At 36.9% G+C, this 19,076-nt stretch overlaps 1 protein-coding gene across 1 annotated transcript in view; it reads left to right on the top strand.

Annotated features, from left to right (window-relative positions):
• Window positions 1-9,746: 9,746 nt before the first annotated feature.
• hectd2 (HECT domain containing 2) overlaps window positions 9,747-19,076 on the top strand; it is a 29,047-nt gene continuing 19,717 nt past the window's right edge. The window contains exons 1-3 of the mRNA XM_015339498.2: window positions 9,747-10,401; window positions 15,756-15,885; window positions 18,472-18,598. Of these exons, the coding sequence (XP_015194984.1) occupies window positions 10,315-10,401; window positions 15,756-15,885; window positions 18,472-18,598 (344 nt within the window). The 5' untranslated portion in view covers window positions 9,747-10,314. The remainder of the gene's footprint in view (window positions 10,402-15,755; window positions 15,886-18,471; window positions 18,599-19,076) is intronic.

Here is a 19,076-nt window from a genome sequence, read left to right as displayed (position 1 = left end):
ATTATCTCTGAATGTTCCCGTTTGGTAAATGCACTGCAGAATGTCCTCCAATTAACCTTTAATTATTTAAGGAGTCAAATGAACTGTTCATGTTTAATTGAGTATATTAAATGAATTAATTGTTAAAAGTCTGTAGCCTTTAAATAAGGACACAAACGTAAGCAAGATCTTTGCTTAAACTAAACAGGCATCGAAGGGGCTATGGTTAGAGAGAAAAAGTCATAACATACTGTAATCCTTCCGACCCATAAGAAGGCTTTAAATTGAATCTTAAGATGACATAGTGACATATGAGCTAGGAGGATCAATTTCTTTAGCTTTTTCTGGGAGGACAATTTCCTCTGAGATTGAAAAAAAATGGAGGAATTAACTCCTGCTGGTTTTTAATCTTCTTGACAAAACCATCTTCATAAAAGTAAATAAAATAGATAGGTTACATTTCAAAATATTCATTGCTACATCATACACATCTCATCATTCTAACACTACTATAGTAGAGCTGCAAATTTAACAATGATGCTGTTCAGCAGAGAGATTGATTATTCTGTAAATAACCCAAGAGGACCATGTTAATGTCACTAGGTGACAGGGGTGGGCAAATCCCATTACTGAGGGTTGGAGTCCTTCCGGTTTTATAGGTAGTTATCAATTTGCAACTGATTCATACCTAAACAATAGGTGATTGGACTTCATCCAAACAGCGAAAAAACAGAGGTCTATGTAGCTCTAGGGCTGGAGTTGCCCATATTATCAGTATAATAGCACTTTGTTGTTATATTTTATATTTTTAATTAGAAGTTAAAAGGTGTATTTACACCAAATGAATGTGTACAATAGCAGATACAGTATATTGTGTTCTAGGCAGAACTAGTTATTTTGATTCAGCATTGTATAATACACAACAGGAATCAACCTTCTTTTAGTGGGCGGTATCAGTTAATAAAAGTATGTTCAAAGTTAAAGTATGTTAATGATTAATATAAAAGCACTAAATGTCTGAGAATGCAAGGGCCTGAAGACTGCTTTCCATAGTGCTATCTCTTTTCATTGGCTTCAGCTCAGCTAAAGGGCCATGTGAGATTACTTGAATGCTGCCCCCTGATTGTCCATGTTTCCTCTAAGGAACTGAACCCTCTTTGAACAAGGAAGGTACAATATTCTCCATTATCGCTGGATTTGAAGGCTCTTTTCTTGCTGCAGTGCAGAGATGGCAAATTCTTTGTTAAACCACAGTCCTGGTAAAGATGCCAAGTCCACCCCAGTGTTCAGGCTTCATTCTACATCTGGGCAGCAGCCTTGAAACCTGTGACTACTTCAGATGTATTTTCAGCCTCCCCTTCTCCCTGTCCTGTGGGGTGACCTCATTAATCTTTTTCATAGTTCAGAGATTTCGCCACCTGAATGCTTACCTAAAATTAGAACACATCTTAGCAGGAACTCAGAAGACAACTACTGTATATGAGAAAAGCTCCTGAGAAAGAATGTTAGACATGGGTAATTGTTCAGTATGAGCCAGATATAACAGCACTATTCCAGCAAAAATATCATAGAAATTGCATTTTCTTTTCTTTTCTTTCCCTCCTACCCGCTGAAATGGTTATGCTGTTAATATTTAGAATCCAAAAAACAAAGGCAAAACTGATGCTGTTGAATAATTACTTTCCAATTCTGAATTCTCCAGGTGAAGTAAAGAACTGTGGCCTTTTAATTGATAAAAATGGACATTTTAAAAATAGATTGAATATTTGTATATGGCAGCTGAAAAAGTTTTCAGTCGAATTTTAAGAATCACAGAATAATCTTCAACAGCTCCAATAAATAGAACTAATCATTTCTTTGTCTTCTCTAATGATGATCCATTATAACAAGTTTGCATTCTACATTTGAACTGTGAAAAACAAATGATATATAGATTACCAGTAATATTAATTTCGAATGGCAGATGATGAGGAAAAACAAATGTCTTTTGTCGGGCTAAATACGGTGTCTTTATTTGATCATTTGCACTGGGCTGAATAATAAAGCAAAACAATTTCAGTTGACAGGGAGAATGTCATTCAGTTACATCATGTGAGGATTTTTTTATTTCATCAGGTAAGTCTAGTAGAACAAATTCTCATTTACCCTGGTGATGACCAGGGGATCTATTTATACATCAAGAGTGTTTACGGGAGCAATCTGTGTGAAGAACCTTGCTCAAGGGTACAAGAGCAGAGTCTCTCCCAGGATTTGGACCCATGATACTCTGGGTGGGAATCCAGAGTCCTAACAACTGTTCATCACTCCTGCCAAAATGTGGAAAGAAGCATCTAGGAAGCTACGATGTGATGAAAGAGTAATGGTCAAGCTGAAACTTATACTTACTGTACACCTGGTCTGTCTCAAGTGTCAAGCTGTTGAAAACAGCTCTTATCCTTTTATGCCTACCTCCTTTCACTTTGATCCCTGTTAATTCTGTTAATCGAGAAGAAGATCAGACTGAGAGCTTAGCGCTTTTTTTTTCTTTGATTGTGTGATTTCTTGTTGTTTTCAATACACAGGAGAAATACATTTGAAGAAAATACTTAAAGCAAACATAAGCAGGTAACAGGGTGGTTTTGATTTTCCAAAGAGGGGTCGAATTCTCTTTTTGATACAATTTAAGCATCTGTCTCAGCTATTGAATTAATAAAGAAATGTTGTTTATTTTGGAAGGTCAAAAGGAATGCTTCTTTTTTTTAAAAAAAAGGACAGTATTGTTTCCACACTTCTGTTTCCAGTCTTTAGGCTTGTTCCTGAAGAGACGATCCCTTTTTTAAGTTCAAGCTCCCTGGCCTTCACACCTTTACTGGCTTGCTGTCTACACAGTAATTGTAGTGGAGACAAGCAGACACGTTCTCTTGTGACCACTGGGTCATAGACACACTGCATTCTCTTAAACTGGAGGGAATTACAATAGAAACACTCTTAGTGGCACCAGCAATAAATTTCCTATTGCATGGCTGTTTGTTATCTTGAAAACCTGACCTTTCTGACATAGTAATATTCCCAATAATTTCCAGCTACATCATTTTTTTGTTTCCCTTTCTTTCTTTTCTTCCTCTTGGTCTTTTTTTTCTTGCTTTACCTTCTGTGAATTATTGAACTTCTCTGAACTTTTAACTGTCAATATGTATTATATAGTGGAGATGATAAATATTAACTTTTAAAAATGTACATTATAATGAAATTAAACCCCACTACCCTGTATTGGATAAAGCTGTTAGAAAATGGATGAATAGATGGAAAGTAATCCCATACTGTGTACACTGTGTAAATCGACATAGAAATATTGTCATGTGGAAATGTTTATCATCTCTTCAAAATGCCCTAAATGTATTTTTGTTTTTATTGGAAATCAATAAAAAACAGAAATAATGCACACCAGCTAAAGGTTCAGGGCATATGAGCACAGAAATGCATCGTACTTCTTTTTGTAAAACAACTAAATAAACTTTCATGTATTTTAGTCACCCTCTTAAATTCTACGTAGCTGCCAAAAATTTAGTAATGAAGAGTCCTTCATGTCTAAAATCTTTTTCATGTCAACTTTTTGCCTTCTGACTACATGAAAATGGAATTCCAATATCCGATTACTGAACACAATCATTGTGTTTCTTACTGAAAAACAAGCACAGGGACTATGTTTGTTTATTCAGTACTGTACAGTATGTCCAACATGCTCTGGTTACACTATCAACATCCCAAAAGAAAACCATTAAAAAGTGGCAATCTGAAGCAATAAACAGATTGGGTTGTAAATTTGCATGTTAACTTCTGTAGATAGACTTAATGTCGTGGTGACAGCATGAGTCATCTTTACAGAGGATCACATCCAAGGCTAGAAGGTGCCAGTGAGTCATCTGAGATGTGTTCTCCTGGGTATGAGCATAAGCTTTGGCCCGGGATAGAAACGCTCATGTTACTGTCGGGAATCTTTCTCCTAGTTGCCACATTCCATCAAGTGACCTGAAATGGTAAAAACCAGTAACAGCAGAGCAGTGTAGGGTCGATTCTGACTTTATGGTAACCAATCATAATGCTTGGAATCCAAATATGAAGACACAAGCACTGGATGCTAGGTGATTCATACCTATAGCTGGGTGCAGTCCATACAAGTAAAAGTGACATCACATGTATTTTAAGCAGCGCATCAGCTGAGGAAAAAGCTGTCAGTCACAGGGTTTGGGGAGCAAAGGGGGCCTTCTGCTGCGATAGCAGGAACTACACATGCTTATTCCTCTCTGTTGGACGGCTTGTTCCACAAAACCATAATTCTCAATATGTTTTGTAAAGATGCTAATTGGGGGTTAAAAACGTTTCCGGTTGGTCTCAGAAGTAGTCATATGATTGTGTTTTATCTGGTTTATGTGGTCAGACCATTGATTTGCACTCCTTCCAAGTTCCCAAAATACTCAGTGTGGCTGCTCTGTGATCCCCTAAACATAGGGGATTACAACTCTTTTTTGAGAGCGCACTGTAGTGACATCATCAAGAAGGACTCACTGTTGAAAATACGCCCTGTTACATTTACCCAATAACACCCTTCAAGTAGAGCCTGAGAGTGACATCACAAACATACAAGGTGACTGAGACTTGAACAACCCGGTGTCACAGTTTACAAAGGTATATTTTAATTAGCAAGTTAAAGAATAATTAGCAAGGGAAAAGAATTATGCCCAATTAAGCAAACAATTCGAGTAAACAAGTAAATGTCATGATCGGAAGACTTAAATGCTGAAATGCTGAGCCCATCACTTGTAAATGAGTTTCTGACAAATCATTTGCCCTATGTAAATAATCAATAGCTAGAATATCCATCTTCAACTTGAACACAAGCCAGTAAATTACAGTACTGTATGTACCCTGGACTGACAGGGACACAGCACAAAGCGCTACAGAGATTCTCTTTCATTCCTTCTGTTATGTGGCTACCAGATCTCCAGTGGTACAAAGGTTTTCATGTTTTAGAGTTGCCTGTTACCATTCTCTTGTGAGCAAACAATTCTATAAATGCAGCCTATGGATATAATTGTATTTAGTGCAGCTAATAGAAAAGGTGTTATTTTAGAATGGAAGCAGTGAAGCTGGAAAAGCAATCATTTACAAGAAGAGAAAATCAGCAGACTTTTAAAATTCTGTTCTGTAACTAAAACAGCTTGAAGTGTAGAATCCCAATTAATTCAATTCCAGTGTTCTGTTTAAAGACTGAATCCTGAAAACCTGGCCAGAAAAAATAGTGTATATAAAGTGTATATACAGAGCCTAGTGAAAGTATTCACCCCCTTCCAATTATGTATGTTTGTTGAATAACAAATGCTGTATACATATTTTAAAGAGAATATTTTAATTAAAACTTGAATGCTCAACCTGAAACTTTTTATGGGCGAAAGACTTTAAATTTGTCAACAACTACCAAGAAATATAAATCTAAAATATAATTATTGCACCCAGAATCAGCACTGGTGGAAGCCCATTTAGCAGTGATTACGGCCAAGAGCCTTTTAGGATAGTTCTACCAACTCTGCACACCAGGATGGTGCAATTTACACTCATTCTTTGTTGCTCCAGCTCAGTGACAGGTGTGTCTATTCTGATATAATGTAGTGTGAACCACTATTACTGCACACAGGCGAACTAAGTTGTACTAAACTTGCCATTTTTAAAAGTCATTTTGTGCCTCTGAACCAGTTTAAGTTTGCCATACCAAAGTTTTCATTATTTATTTATTTATTTTTATTTTTCTTGCCAGTTTATGTAGACATTTAATGTACAGTATTTCATCCATAAAAAGTGTTTAGTTTGAGCAATTAAGTGTTGCTGAAAAAATGAAAAATATTTGTTTTAAAAATGTGTATGCATCATTTCTTATTCTATAAAATGGGACCTAGCCTAGGTCTGGTGGTCTCATGGATCTGTACACATAAAAACTCCACAATGACAATGAAAGGTAGTACAGGAGTCTGTATTGAAGGCTTGTTAAAGTTTCACAACACAAAGTTAAAAAAGTATTTGAGCCCCCCTCCCTGTATGCATGACCTTTTCATTTCAAACAAAACCAAAATCACTCCCATACGAAAATGTGTATTTCTATACCCATCGCCAATTATCTAATAAATAATTCTCACCTAGTGTGGCTATTTACAAAAATTACAGGCCCTTAGATGGCCTCTAGTGGCAGGCTAGTTGAACTGACATTAAAAGTTCTCATAAAAATATACCTGCTTGCATTAATGTGTTACAGTTGCATAATTAATAATTAGTGGTGAAAATACAATTAGGATGTTTTGTGAAGATTTTCAATGCACGTTCTGCTTTTTCAGACTGTCGGGAATGGTAAAAGAAGATTTTAACTTTGCTAAAGGTGATGAATAGCCCAACCTTGCTCATTATGTTCAAAAAACATTAAAGCTTTAGAAAAACCTAGGCTTTGGGTTCTAACTGTTCTTAGTTAATTGGCTCTGTGGGTAGTTAAGTTTATGAGGATTGTGCTGTAGATGTTTATAGAATTATTAGCCTTCACAACATACATTTTCACTTAACATTAATTATAACTCTACGGAATACAATCATAAGCCAGCAACATGGCTGGGTATCTTCTTTCAGTCTCACTCAACTCATTGTGTAAAAATGTATGTTCTGTTCTCCTGTTTTGAACTCTGTAATGTCTAACAGATAAAAAAAAACAATATTTAAAACAGTGCGTTCTTTAAGGGAAACAAATGCAAATCTTTTTGCTGAATATTGTAAAATGATTATCACATACACAAATCTCTCATACATATGATGTGATGACAAAAGATAACCAAATTACAATTCCTAGTTTAAAAGTGGCACTTCTAGTCCTACTGCAAGAACAGACTACAGTCTTATGACAAATCACCACGTCAGAAAGGCCATACCACAGATAAGAGTCCATTGAGCACATATAGCTCAATTTCTCTGATTTCCCACAGTCAGTGGTGGGACTTTTAACTCGTTCAATATGAAATCCCCATGAATCCCCACCCAGAAAGAGTCAACGATGAAGTAGCAAATCATGACAAGCCAGTCTGTCTTTGAATGTGCAAGGATGCTCTGCAAAAACCTATACCAATCACAGGGGAAACATGCAAACTCCACACAAACTGACTCCCTGAGCTGGAATCAAGCCCAGGCTGTGTGGCAAAAATGTTAAACACTATGTCACCCCAATCAAGCCCTTCTCAAGATGTTATCCTGAGGGAGGTTTACACAATGAATTTTATTACTTTTATTAGCACTTCTACTTAAGTACATTACCTAGTAATTATTAATACTTAGCGGGAATGTAAAACTGGAGGAGGAGATCTTTGTCGCCATCTGCTGGTAGTCTAGAACTACAGTGCCGGCTGAATCAATCGAGTACTTGATATTTTTGGCATTAAAACATCACAGGCTGTTCTCAGCTTTCTGTTATTTATTTTATAAGGTTAGTGCCTTCTTGAAATATATCTCGATAACCTTGCTAAGTTTCTTGGGGCTCTGCAGCCTCATGGGTTTGGGAATAAAAGTGTCAAAACAGAAAAACATGCTGCAGAGAATCCCGTAAAGAAAGCGGTTTGCGCTGGTATATCTTTAATGCACTGTGTGTGTTTGTCTCTGGAACAGCAACTATGTTATAATTAAAGTATGCCATTATTCTGACCAAATTCTACTGCTGTAGTGAGAAATACGACAGTATTAAGCTTTGAAAATGTTGACGAGGGAAGGTTTATGCGACTACTGCCTCCTTGTGTCCATACGGCTACAACTGCACAAATGATGTCATTATTTTTATTACAATTCTTGATAGTTTACTACCTTAAATAGTTAACAGTCTTTATTAATAGATGCAACTACAATTTTAGCAAGCTTATTTGAAGATACAACATTTCAACATTTTCGTCATTAAAATCCTTGGATTATAAATAATAATTCCTTACATCTATATAGCGCTTTTCTGGACACTCAACTCAAAGAGCTTTACAGGCAATGGGGACTCTCCTCCACCACCACCAATGTGCAACACCAGTACACTCATCTACTAGCAGTGGGGAAGAGAAAAGAGTGATGAAGTCAGTTTATAGATGAGGATTATTAGGAGGCCATGATTACTAACCCCCGCCTAGTATTTTTAATTACCACACTGAGTCAGGTCATTTTTACATCTCATCGGAAGGACGGCGCTTGCCTTTTAACAGTATAGTGTCCCTCTCACTGTACTGGGGCATTAGGACCCACACAGACCGCAGGTTGAGCTCCCCCTACTGGCCCCACTAATACTTCTTCAATAGCAACCGTGGATATTCCAGGAGGTCTCACATCCAGGTACTGGACAGGCTCATACCTGCTTAGCTTCAGTGTTTTGCAGGGTGATATAGCTCACTCACAGATATAAACTCACTCCTTAAATCCTACCTGAGCTAAATGAAATTCTACCTATAAAAAAGGTTGTAGGCTTAACTTGATTGTGGTAGACAATGCAGGTTTCTTTGTTAGTGATGTTCACTGTTAGGAGTGTAAGCCTTAATATTTGCCCTTTAAGAACCTAATTTTAAAACTATTTTCTGTTTTTAACAACCTGCTTTTATATGGGAATAAAATGTATTCCCGATCAAACAAACGGGAAAACTAAAACAACAAGCATATTTTAAGAATCAGAAGATTCCGAAGATACTTTATGTATAAAGTATTTATCATTGGTTGTGCAAGGGGTGAAGCCGGAATTTTCCAATTTCCTTCCCCCACACAGCGATTATTGAGAGATTGTTATAAAATACTGTACTTGCAGGGATACAGTTAGTGTTTGATAGGAACAAACTCTTGTTTATAACGGAAACACTAACATCTCAGTCTAAGAGCTTAAAAGCAGCCTCAAAATACTAGTCTTACGGGTGTTGTACTCCCACGTTTTATGTTGCTAGGAATTATTCAAAATATTACTCTAACAACCCGCCCACACGTGCATTCAAATCACTGTAGCGCTGAGTAGAGAGAAAAATAAAACTGCACTTCTGTCCTTAATAAGTAGGCGCTGAGATAGTGACTTGGGCAGCTCACGGATGCGATAGGCTATCTGATTAGTTATAACTGAGATTACAAATGGAATATGCAGAATATTTTATTATTTACACAGAATAATGGTCAATAGATTTTGCATGTCAGAATTCGGTGTTATATTTGCCAATTTGAAGCGTAATATTGAACTACATTAGGCTTAAGATTATTCATCAATCTGTGGTTCTTTATGTTTTTGTGGATATGCTCAAATTCACATTAAAATCTTTTTTTCCTTATTGTCCGCGAATTAACGAATTATACGTTCAGGTGGGTAGCTGCGTCAGCATGCGTAGGCTGCAATGGAACAAGTAATAGGTTTATTCCATGCTGAAAAAAAAAGAAGAAGCCTTCTTCAGGTGTCACATACACACACACCTGAAGAAGGCTCCAGGGCCGAAACGTTGTGTTTTCTTTCTTCTTTTTTCAGCATTGAATAAACCTATTACTTGTTCCTGAGCTAATTATAATACAAGGATAAAACCGCCTCGGTTTTGCCTCTATTCACTGTTGTGGGTCCCTTTTGCCAGGACAATGACATAAAAGCAATTAAAGCTACAAAAGCACAGCTGCATATGTAATGTATGACATACTCCAAAAGTCCCTTGCATTCAGTTATAAATTACGTTTCCATTCTAGGGGCGCTGCGCTGCCTAATGACATTCACGGACGTTTTGCGTCGAAGCTAGCGCCCTTTGGTAAACCCAGAGATGCACAGTTGCGCTTCTGACGCCAGCCGCCCGCTTTTCACGTAGAGACGGTCGCGGTCTCCAAGCTCGTTTCTATGAACCTCCTTTAAACAACATGGCGCCAGTTTGCAGCTGGGCTGCTGTCGATTGTAGCGATAAAGCTGTTTGTTAAGGCATGGCAATAGCCACATTCTGTGTAACCGCTGTTTCCGAATACCTGGAAAGGCAGCTTTTAAGGTGACTAGTCTTCCTTCTTGCTCAGCCTGGTGAGGATTTAGCGCTGTGCAAGCGGCAGCATCTTTCAGACTTGCGATGACAGGTTGCGAAGACTCACCTGCTTAGAAAGACGAAGAGAGACGTTTTGCTGTTATCTCTCGGAGTGACTTAGGCTAATGGTAGTGGCTGATCCTGCTGACTCGAACCTGGAAAGAGATCGTGCTATCAAAAGTAAAAGACAAGTTCACCAAAATGCAATATCGGCAGTCGCACGGTTTAAACAGAGCGAGACTTTTCAACAAGTCTTTCCAGGGTTGAAACATTGCCGTCAAACATGAATGAGGACACTTTTTATTCAGTTTCTCAGGAAGGAAAAGGACGAGAAATGCTGCCCCCAATCCTGAATGCTTCAGCTTCTGGGGTGAGTACAGTAGTTTTGCTCTTTTTTTCTTTCCTTTTTGTTCTGTGATGTATTTCACCTTGAATGTTCGAAAGGGGAATAGCGTTTGCGAGTAAAGTCCTCTCGTTTTCAAAAGGTAGCCTAAAGATAAATAACTAGAGTTGCGTTTCTCAAAAATGCATTATTGAGTGTTTGTCTTTATTTATGGGTGGATTTTTTGTTTTTACTCTACAAGTGCAATTACTGATAAATTTCCCGTAACGGTTTTTTATATGACTATGTAGATGTGTTTTGAACTTCATGATTTGATTTGTTTAATCTATGTATATTCTATGTATAAAAAGGTTAACAGATCAGAGATTGGAGTAATATTTAGGTCCTATTGCAAAAAAGGTACACATTTTCAAACTAAGAAATTAATGTGGATAATAATGCTGCATACTACATTTTAAAAGTAACTTTGGAGTATGCAGTTATATTGAAAATGATTAGATGATTTTTTTTCAAATAAAAAAATTAAAAATGCCATACACGTCATAGTATTTAAAATAAATATTTGCATCTTCTGGGATGTGAATCTTGATACGTTTTACATTTAAATTGGACTGTCCGAAAGAATGACTTTGTGTATTGACAGCAGCGTTTGTTCCCGTTACCATTGTGTATCAGTGGCCAGTTAATCACAATACTCCCAAGACCCGTCACAGCTATCGCCACAGCTTGGAGTGAAGCAGTCTCACCCATCTCAGACAGAGCCCTTTATTCCATATTAAACCCACACACCTGCTTAACATACAGTACTTTAACGTTCTGGCGTTTGTCAAGCATTTTAACATTGTTAACATTACTTCATTTTTAAATTTAATTAAATTGTAGGTTAAAAACGATCATTTGGACGTGTTTACCAGTTTTTAAAAACGTAAAGGACCTATTGAACTGGAAAGAGTAGTTACAGTATGTTTTCTTAATACTATTGGACCAAGGAACACAAAGGAGAACAAAGATTCAGAAAAAGCATTACTTATGTGGTGTGTTTTTGGAATATATAAACTGTGGCTACTGAAACTTAAACCATGGCAAAATCAATTATTTCCCCGCGTTTCACACCTGGAAGATTTCATTTTAATTCTGATTATTTCAGAACTGATTTGACAGACTTAAATAAACTGTTTTAAAATTCACTATTTTAATTAATAAAAAAAGATTTTACATAGTTCAAGGAAAATACACGAGGCAAGGTTTTAACACTAGCATTTAAGCTCTGAACAAAACTTTTACTGTACTGTGAATCTGTTTTGCTTCGGAGTTCATATTTTGAAAAGGAGAAAGGTGAGATTTAGTTGAATAACGTCAAAGCAAACTTAACTGTGTCAGATGATGCTAAATACTTCAAATATTTACTCCATGCTTTCTCTGTTACTATGGAATTCTGTTTACTTTATCAAAGCTGTTGAGTGATTTTGGAAACTTCAACCCGGTATAAAACACTTCACTGGCAGGAAGGTTTAGAGTAATAGATAACCAGCAGTCCTTGTTTGACTGGTACATTTGATTTGAAGACTATACATAGTAAATATTCTTTTACACATGCCATTTTCTTGGAAGACCTGGCTATAAAATTAAAGTTGAATGGTTTAAATTTTAAACCGAGATTTTTGTATTAAAGTAATACTCACTTTTGGCATTTAACCTAACACTCCATAAACGGTAATAGAATTGTTTTTTATATATATGACCACATTTTCTTTTATGCACCTTGTGATGCTTTGGAAAAAGCTCTTAAAAAATTCTATTTTGACTTCCGTGAATCTATTTATTTGATCAAAATCAGTGTTTTTATGTCCATAAAGTGAAGCTCAGTCATCTTTCCTGAGCGTGCTGGAATCTCGGAAAAAAATGTCTTCTTAAAATACCTGGTATCTAAATTACTGACGTCCTTATAGTTAACAGAAGGATATATTTTTAATGGAAACAATTCTTCAAATTTGCACTTAAGTGCATTTCAGCTGTAATAGGGATAAGCTGGAAGTGAATTAACAAACCAGTGGGACACATAATTTTTTAGACTTTAAGTCATGTCTGGAAATGTCATAACTAGGTTTCCACTTATACAAGTTTTTTTTCTAGTAAATACAGTTTAATCTTCACAAAGTAGTAGATCAAGGAGAGAAACTTGGAAACACAACATATTTAAACCAATGTTAGAATGAGATAAGCTTAATTTTTCCACAAACTCTAAGGTGACACTTTAACTTAATTTGGCAAGATTTAGCATTAGGCGTGTGGAGTGATGCAGAGCCGTTTTCATCCAGCAAGCTAAGTTTTATAAAGGAAATGTTGTAATCTGGTGGACAGGAGCCACACCAAAAATACTGAAAACATCAGTCTGCTGTGCATAATTAGACTGTACAGAAGGACTGATTTTTCAGCCTGAAAGGTAGTTTCTGGTGTGTATCCGAGTCTTCTTCTCTGACCACGCTGGCATCTTGTCAGTACTAAGCCATAATTTATTGACTGGTCCAAATAAATAAATATGATTTTTCACTGAATGGGAATGAAAAACCATAGCTGTAATGGTTACATTTTTTTTCAGAATATAGTCAGAAACTACTACAGATCTGAAGAGGTCTTGTGGACAACAACTGTTATAATTTTATTATTTTAAAAGTAAGGAGTTGGTTTTAAGTTCCATGTGGTGACCTGAGCATCTACTCAGAGGCTTTGTAACTTTATTAAAGGCATTATTTCTGCAATGTATTTAATTGATATCTGGCTTTATAAATTTTACAGAGAGACGAGGAAGGGCTGTTTCCGTCTGAGTTACTTTCACACTCGGTGTCTCATTTTCTGATGGTGTTTATTGTAAGCTTATCATGAAGTTAAAGGAGGATAAATAGTAGTTTTACAAAAAGTAACATCTAGCAATTTAGAAAATGGTAAAATAAAGCGTAACACAGTAATTTAACAGGAGGAATGTAAAAAAAAACTTTGTTTCTGCTATAAACAAAGTCCTGTTTTACTGACGTACTGTTTTAAAGGGAAAGAGTGACCAAGTGCAATGATTATCCTATGAAGGGAAGTGTTCTCCACGTGGTTTTAGTAAAGGGAAAGGAGCCTTGTTCCTTCATGTCAGCTGTTTGGCATATGCTTAACTTTATTTTCCATATGCCTTCAACACTGTCCAACCTGTCAAAGTGTCAAAGCCTGCTGGTGGACTTGAGACACTCAGCTTATCCTGGCAAAGAGTCCATGTTTACTGGTAACAACCGAGATAGAAAATCTTATATCCCACGTGAAAGCCCCCAGTTCAATTGGATTCTTTAAAGTATTGGGTCTTTAAAGTGGCATTTTTTAATAGACACCTAGAAAGGTCAAGGTACTGTACAGTATACACTGTCTTACTCTCTTTTGTATCAAGACTAGCTCGTGTGTATCACACCTATTTGTTTCTTAAAATTAAACATTTCTGTAGCTGAATGTACGTTTCAAAAGAATGTCCTGGCTGCAAAATATTCTGGGCCATATGTTTTAGAAAAAGCAGTATTTTCCAGCCATTATAAAAACCACTGGGCAGTGATTCCGCATGGTTTTTGAAACGTACTTGTTACTTAGGACTTTTACGTGGTACGCAATGTGATTTCTCATGAGGAATGTTGCACCAGGTTATATTTTGATCTCACCAGCTGGTGCAGGGTGTTATGAAAACGATTGCCCTGTGTTCCTGGCAGTGCTGAGGAATCAGTGACAAACCTGTCTGCACCATTAATCCATTGCTAAAGTTTCTACATCGCCTTATCAAATTGCAAGGGCATGTGTGCTGTAAATCACCCCTAAAAGATCTAAGGTACTCCAGGAAATCCGTTAGAATATTTTTTAGAAATCATTAAAGAAGCAAACCAAGTAAAAGTCCTAAGGCCTGTTTCAAACGAAAGCCTTAGCCAGTCTGCCAGTCAGGAGTTACAGATGTTCTTGGTTGACTTCCAGTGGGTGTGAGAATGGCGTCCCTGATAAATGGAAAGCCACAATCAAGTATCAGGCTATTAATGTGGGCCAAAGTTTTGACTTTATGTGGTTCTAAAGTACAAGCTTTCAGATTGTTTTTGTTTAATTGATGATCCTGGAGGTATAACAAACTAAGCAACATGAAATGGCTAAATACTGTATGTCCTATTATAACTTGTCCTGGATGTATTTACCATTAAAATTGTACTCTGTTCTTTTACTTGCATTAAACCCCCATTGCTGTAGTGTGCTGTTAATTGCATGACAAAGCAATGTAAACTACAGGCATCTGGGCTGTATGTGTGCACTTGTCATGTTATATATGATATTGCTGTATAGAAATGAACTGTTATAATTGTAAAATACTTTTTTAGACAGTAATAAGCTCATTTGTTTTTATGAATGGGAACATTCTATTTAGATTACTTTCAGAAAATTTAATTAAACAATATCATGTGAAATTTAGTACAAACTAAAGTGATCAGACGTTATATTTGTGGTTTTTTTTTTGTTATCTGCAGGGCCACTATAAGAGAGACCATATTAAACACATTACTACACAAAAACCAGTGAACCAGTTATCAAATTAATTCTGTTCTACTATAGTGCAACAAAGATTCAATGCATAGAAAAATATTTTTCTAGGTTCATAATCTTATATCATTACAGCATACCAAGAAAGAAATTGTCAAGACTCTTTATTGTAAAATAACATTTTTTTTTCAAAGTAAAAACACATCTAGTAATCTACTGTAAATCTTTTTGGAAATCATAGAACCTATTCCCTGTAGTGTGGTGTGAACCAGAAAGTAAGAAAAGCTTTTTGTCTAAACAGGTCATAATTGTTCTTCAAATTTATAATGTTGGAAAACAAAAGTAAATGCAAAACCTCTAGAGAATGTGTCTAAATCTGGTGTTCTTGTATAGTTAATTTTCCCAGGAATTTGAGAGAATGAGTAGTTAAATTGATCGGCAGAGTGGTGTGGATTTCAGTCTTCCTGCCTCTCAGCTCTTGACCAAAGTCCTGAAATCGTAGGTTTGAATCCAAACTGCAAGACCTTCTGTGTGGAGTTTGCATGTTCTTCTTGTGTCTGTGTGGGCTTTTGCCGAGTGCTCCATTCTGCCCCCCTCCCTCCCAAAAACATGCTGGCTGGGTTTAATCAGTGTCTCTAAATTGTCCCTGTTTGTTTATGTGTGTGTGTCCTCTGTGATGGGCAGCCATCTTTTCCAGGGTTTAGTCCCTGCTTTCTGAATATGCTCCAAGACATAAACATTATCCAAAAAGAGTCTTTTTCTTTACTCTCAAAATGATTTTCTTTCATTTTCAACTGTGTGTCTGAACGTTTTGTTGTCCTTTTGTGCTGCCATTGCAGGGTTTTGACAGGGGAACAAAACAGCAGTTTCCCAATTTCAGCAGTTTTATCTCAACCGTAAACAGGAGGAGAGAAGTGGTGAGCAGCCGAAATTTCTCAGCGCAACTTGTTATCCCCAACGGAAAGCCTGGTAGGTCACATTCTTCAGCTCCTTAGGGCCCATCCCTGCCGTGTTCCTGTGGAGCGTTACGACACTGCTTGCCAGAACCACTGCCTTGAGAAACCCTGACACATTTGAAATGCCCCTGGAGAAATATATATCCATTCAGTCAATAACTGGTCACAATGATCCTGTTATCCCATCTTTATTACAGAGAAGCTGTTTCGAACTATGTCATAGACCGTTTTCTCTGATAACCACATCACAGACTTTGCACATGCTACAAACATCTGTCTCTTAAAATTCTTAACATGCGTGTGTTTTGGAAAAAGGTACGAAAGGATGATCTCCCATAAAAGATTACAGGCTTTAGGCTCTCAAAAAGAACTGTTGCTGTAAATGCACACTGAATCCTAGGACCCATTTCCCTCTGTGCTCATTTACTAGAGAACGGCTACCAGGCAATGTATGTATTTTTAAGTCCTTAAAAACAAGTTAAGTACAATTCATGCCACATCTAGTCTTAATGTCATAATTTCAGTGATTATTTCAAAATCATATTGTTTTAAAATACCATTTGGAGAATTGTATTAACTATAATTGCTAACTACTTTTTTTGTTTATTTAAAGTGAATTGGATGTGGCTATATGCAGTAAATTGGATGCACAAAATGCCAGTTGTCATACAGCGGATCTGAATTTGTTGTTTCATCAATGCCAAAATAAGATATTCAAACCATCTTTCAAATTAGAGCCTTATGTTAGTTCTTATTCATAGTTAAAGCTCAGAGCACAGTAGCATGATGTCATAAATAGAATGTTTCCTAGCTATAAGCACATTTAGATGTATTTATATTTTCTTGATGAAGTTGCCCCTGTAATTTCTTAGTCCTTTGGATAATGTTTTATTTCTATTTTGTGCTTCTGCCAAGTGCTTTGGCAAATAATCAGTATGGGTCAAAAATTGAATAAAAGACTTGAGTTAAAAGACTGAGACAAGTCATTGCCAAAATGGTGATTAGCAGTTTTGTTACACAGCTCCAGAATCCCGGGTTTGATACTGGCTTGGGGCCTGTCTGTGTGGAGTTTGCATGCTAGTCCTATGTTTCTGTGGTTGTGCTGTTTTCCTCCTTTTCCCAAAGACCTGCCGCTATGGGGTTTTGGACTACTGCCTCACAGTTTCTCGGTCCTGGGTTCCATTCCAGCCTGGAGCTCCTGTCTGTGTGGAGTTTGCTGGTCAGGGTTGATGGTTTCTTCCTAAATGATCCCTTTCCAGAGGGGTTTCAAGGAGACTTCATACCTGAGGGCAGGACGGGGAAGTTGTTCCCAGTATAACCGGTACTGGCTATAGGACTTTAGAGAAACAGAGCCACATGAGCACAACAGATCATTTGATGAAACAGACTTTCTAACGGCATCTCATTAGGTACAGAAGTGATTTCCTTCATGAGCTGATTTGCAGAGCTGTTTAACGGAGGAAAAACACTTAATAAGTAATTTGCTTTTCATTTTGCATTTGGCATATACTGTAGTGTCAATCAGGAACACAAACTAAGATTTGATCATTTCAGTCTTAGGACAAACAAAAAAAAATACATTATATTTCTCAGGAGCTTCAAAGGTGGTGTTGTAATTGTGGTAATTATGACTCAATTGAATTTCAAAGTATCTCATTCACCTACTTTGAATTCATTTGTGCTGCTGTATGAACCAGATGTTTGGTTTTCTTTTTCATGTAGATGAAAGAGGTTGTGTTTAAGATTCATGTAATAACAATGATCTATAAAGATGAAGGCTTTTGGCGTTCCTGTTTTCCTTACTTCAGCTTCCCAGGTTGAAAACTAGATCTAGCTGAATCAAGCTGTGGATGCTGTAAGGTTTAATAATTAAGCTCTGTTATGTGCTCTAAGCAGTATTTCCCAGCATGTCATAAGCTGTGGCACAGTGTACTAAGAGCAAATCATTTTATCAAGTTCTAATCTAAAAAGTACAACATTTGTGGTTTACACATTTAAAGCCTTTTCCCTTGGAGAGAAACATACACTTTTCCGCTTGCCAGTGATGTAGGGACTTCTGTTATAAAGCTTTCCAAGTTGAATTATTGAATCAGATGTTAAACTGATACTGCATGTCATGTTTGCTGAAGGACAGACTTGATTGTCAGGTGTTCTCTGGTATCGGTGTAGACAGCTCATTGGCTCTTCTGAAAGGCTGTCATTGTTCCTGCTGTCTGGTCTGTGCAGCCTGCAGCTGTTCTCTACTGAAGATGTTTCCATGACAACATGAGTACCTCATTCTTCCAGGTTGTGCCGTTGTAATTTGAAGAGAGTCCCGGTTTTGCTACAGTACATGTTGTACTCGGCTTTATAAATGAGTCTTAGTGTTAACATTTTTTTTAATTATAAAAACTTTTTATAGTGCTATGTCCTCATATCACGGGTTAAAAATGGCTAAACCGAACTGCTTTTTAGCTGAACCAAAGTAATAGTTTAAAAAGTAAAAAAATATATAGTGCCGATTTCAGAAGACCTTGACTTAGATCACCACTAGTACTATGTTTGTAGGTTACCATACTGTAAAAAAAAGTCATAATGTGGTCTTTGTTTTTTATTGGAGTGAGAGAGCTGCCACCTATCCGACAGAAACATCGGATCTCCATAGACACACTTCCTCCAGAGGTGAAGGCCCCTGTTCCCCCTGAGCCCATCATTCCCCTCCGCACAAAAACCGTAAAGGAATTCCAGTGAGTGCTATTACTCATTTTACATTATGCGCAGTGTATGGCAGAGTTTTGGAAGTTGTAAGATTGGGAAAGTTATGATTGTGTTAGTTTTGAGTTTCTTAACTTAACGTTTTGACTGTAGTTTTGTCTTTGGTTACATTCCTACAGTACATGTTCTGCTGAAAATATGTCTTCTATTTCAATGCATATACAGTATTTAAATTGTGACATCCCTTTTTATTTCCAAAACAAGATCAACCTTACTTTTCAGCTCCTCCAGTTTAGGACTGAACCTGAAGTGGATTTTTTTTTTGTTGTTGTTGTTGTTGTTGTTATTACTACAGACGGTTAACATTGCCATAGCCTTTGAGGGTTTTCTTTCTAGTTTTCTCTGTTGAAGAATATAAGGATTCAGATGCCTATCACTACTGGATATCCCTTTGAGCCTGGAGTGTACTGTACCTGGTAACAGGTTTACTCCAGAGCAGCAATGTGTTGT

Source organism: Lepisosteus oculatus, chromosome 4, assembly GCF_040954835.1.
Source record: "Lepisosteus oculatus isolate fLepOcu1 chromosome 4, fLepOcu1.hap2, whole genome shotgun sequence".
Taxonomy (NCBI): Eukaryota; Metazoa; Chordata; class Actinopteri; order Semionotiformes; family Lepisosteidae; genus Lepisosteus; species Lepisosteus oculatus.
The sequence above is the reverse complement of the archived record's forward strand: the minus strand, read 5'-3'. Positions and strand labels throughout refer to the sequence as shown.